Source organism: Cynoglossus semilaevis, chromosome 6, assembly GCF_000523025.1.
Source record: "Cynoglossus semilaevis isolate Cse_v1.0 chromosome 6, Cse_v1.0, whole genome shotgun sequence".
Lineage (NCBI taxonomy): Eukaryota > Metazoa > Chordata > Actinopteri > Pleuronectiformes > Cynoglossidae > Cynoglossus > Cynoglossus semilaevis.
The window spans coordinates 18,357,047-18,358,866 of NC_024312.1; the positions used below are offsets into that span (position 1 = coordinate 18,357,047).

Below are 1,820 nucleotides of genomic sequence, written 5' to 3' on the forward strand. Positions count from 1 at the left end.
GAAGAAATGAAAAGAAAAAAATCTCATTTAGAAAATAGAATTTTGAAATTTGAAATAATACATTTTTACACTGTCTGAACTTCACCTTGGAGGAACCTTTGGGACTGATGGCGAAGGACGGTTGTTTAGTGGTTTCTTCCTCGATCTGTTTCTTCTTCTCCGCTGCCTCCGCCCTCCTCTTCTCTATCTCCTCTTTCATCTTCTTCCTCTCCTCCTGTCACAAAAGCCAAAATGTACTACAGCACCACTGTAGCTGGCTCCAGTGTCGACCAATCAGAGTGACTCTCTAATCGAGAGTTCGTCATTTGCCCGCTACGATTCCACCTTCTAGCACGTCCTCACCTGTTCTTTGGCTTTCTTGTCCTCCAGCTCCTGTTTCTTCTGCCTCTCCTCCTCCTCCAGGACCTTCCTCCTCTCTTCTCTCTTCTTCTTCCGCTTCTCCCACTCCCCCCCTTCCTGCTGCTTGAGCTTCATCTTCTCAAACTCCTCGCTCTCTTGGTTGTTTCGTCGGCGCTTCAGCTCCTGCAGCTTTCGCTCGGCTTCCCGGCGCTGCGCATCGTCCGCTTTCGACGAAGGAGGAGGGTTGTCCCTGGTCACAGACACAGACAGTGACTCTATGATGGGACGCCACGACTAACATTTTACTGCTGATGATGAAATGAATGAAGGGTTACATTCGGGAGTGCACCTCTCTACCTATAATTCATATTTATTAAATATAATCTTCCTCCGACTCAAAATTTCCACACGGTTTTTTCACCCATTATTTATTTTATTTTTTTTTGATAACAACATATGAGATCTCCTTGTTGTCTTCTTGAGTTTATTCTCTATGAAGGTTCCGTTCTGTTTGTCAGCTTCAACCTGACAAAAAAATAAATAAAAATAAAGACAATTTAAAAAAATGAATAAAAAAAATACTCATGTTCTTTAGAGCTTTAGTTTTAATACAAAGAAAGTTTTACCTTTTCCTTGAAACCAAATCTTTTCGGCTTTTCCTCCTTTCAACAGACGACACCAGAAGAACAGGAATCGTTAAAAAAATGAAACTTCTAGAAGCTGAGAACTTTTGATCCTTTTGAGATAATTCAAAATCATTTCCTCACCTCCTCCTTCTTCTTCTTTTCTTCCATTTCTTTCTTCTTGCGTTTTTCTTCTTCTTCTTTCCTCATTTTCTCTTCCGCCTCCTTCTTACGCTTTTCCTCCTCTGCTTTTCTCTTGTCCTCCATTTCCTTTTTCTGCCTCTCCTCCTCTTTCTTTTTCTTTTCTTCCTGCTCTCTCTTCTTTTTTAACTCCTCCTCCTCTTTTCTTTTTCTTTCTTCCGTTTCCTTTTTACGTTTTTCCTCTTCCTCTCTCTTCTTTCTTTCCTCTTCCTCCTTTTTCTGCCGCTCCTCGGCTTCTTTTTTCCTCTTTTCCTCCTCCTCTTTCTTCATCTTCTCCTCCATTTCCCTTCGAAGTTTCTCCTCCTCCTCTCTCTTCTGTTGTTCCTCCTCTTCTTTTTTCTTTTGCTCTTCTATTTCCCTCTGGCGTTTTTCCTCTTCTTCTTTTCGCTGCTGTTCCTGCAACTCTTGCTGCCGTTTTTCTTCCTCCTCTCTCCGATTTTTAAGTTTTTCTGCCTCCTCGTCTTTCAGCCTCTCCTCCATTTCTGCCTGTTGCTGCCCTTCTTCCTCCCTATTCTTTCTTTCCTCCTCTTCCTTCGTTTGCCTTTCCTCTTCATCCCTTTTTAGCTTTTCCTCCATTTCCAGTTTTTGTTGCTGCTCTTCTTCTATCCTCTGCTTCTCTTCCAGTTCTTGCGTTCCTTCTTCTTCCTCATCTCTTTT

The 1,820-nt window shown here is 42.1% G+C and overlaps 1 protein-coding gene across 1 annotated transcript in view; it reads right to left on the reverse strand.

Moving 5' to 3' along the window:
• Positions 1–1,820, reverse strand: part of cald1b (caldesmon 1b) — a 14,333-nt gene that overhangs the window by 5,457 nt on the left and 7,056 nt on the right. The window contains exons 7-11 of the mRNA XM_025056359.1: positions 1,107–1,815; positions 966–1,001; positions 806–864; positions 343–589; positions 86–214 (exon numbers count right to left, since the gene is read on the reverse strand). Coding sequence (XP_024912127.1) covers positions 86–214; positions 343–589; positions 806–864; positions 966–1,001; positions 1,107–1,815 — 1,180 coding nt within the window. The remainder of the gene's footprint in view (positions 1–85; positions 215–342; positions 590–805; positions 865–965; positions 1,002–1,106; positions 1,816–1,820) is intronic.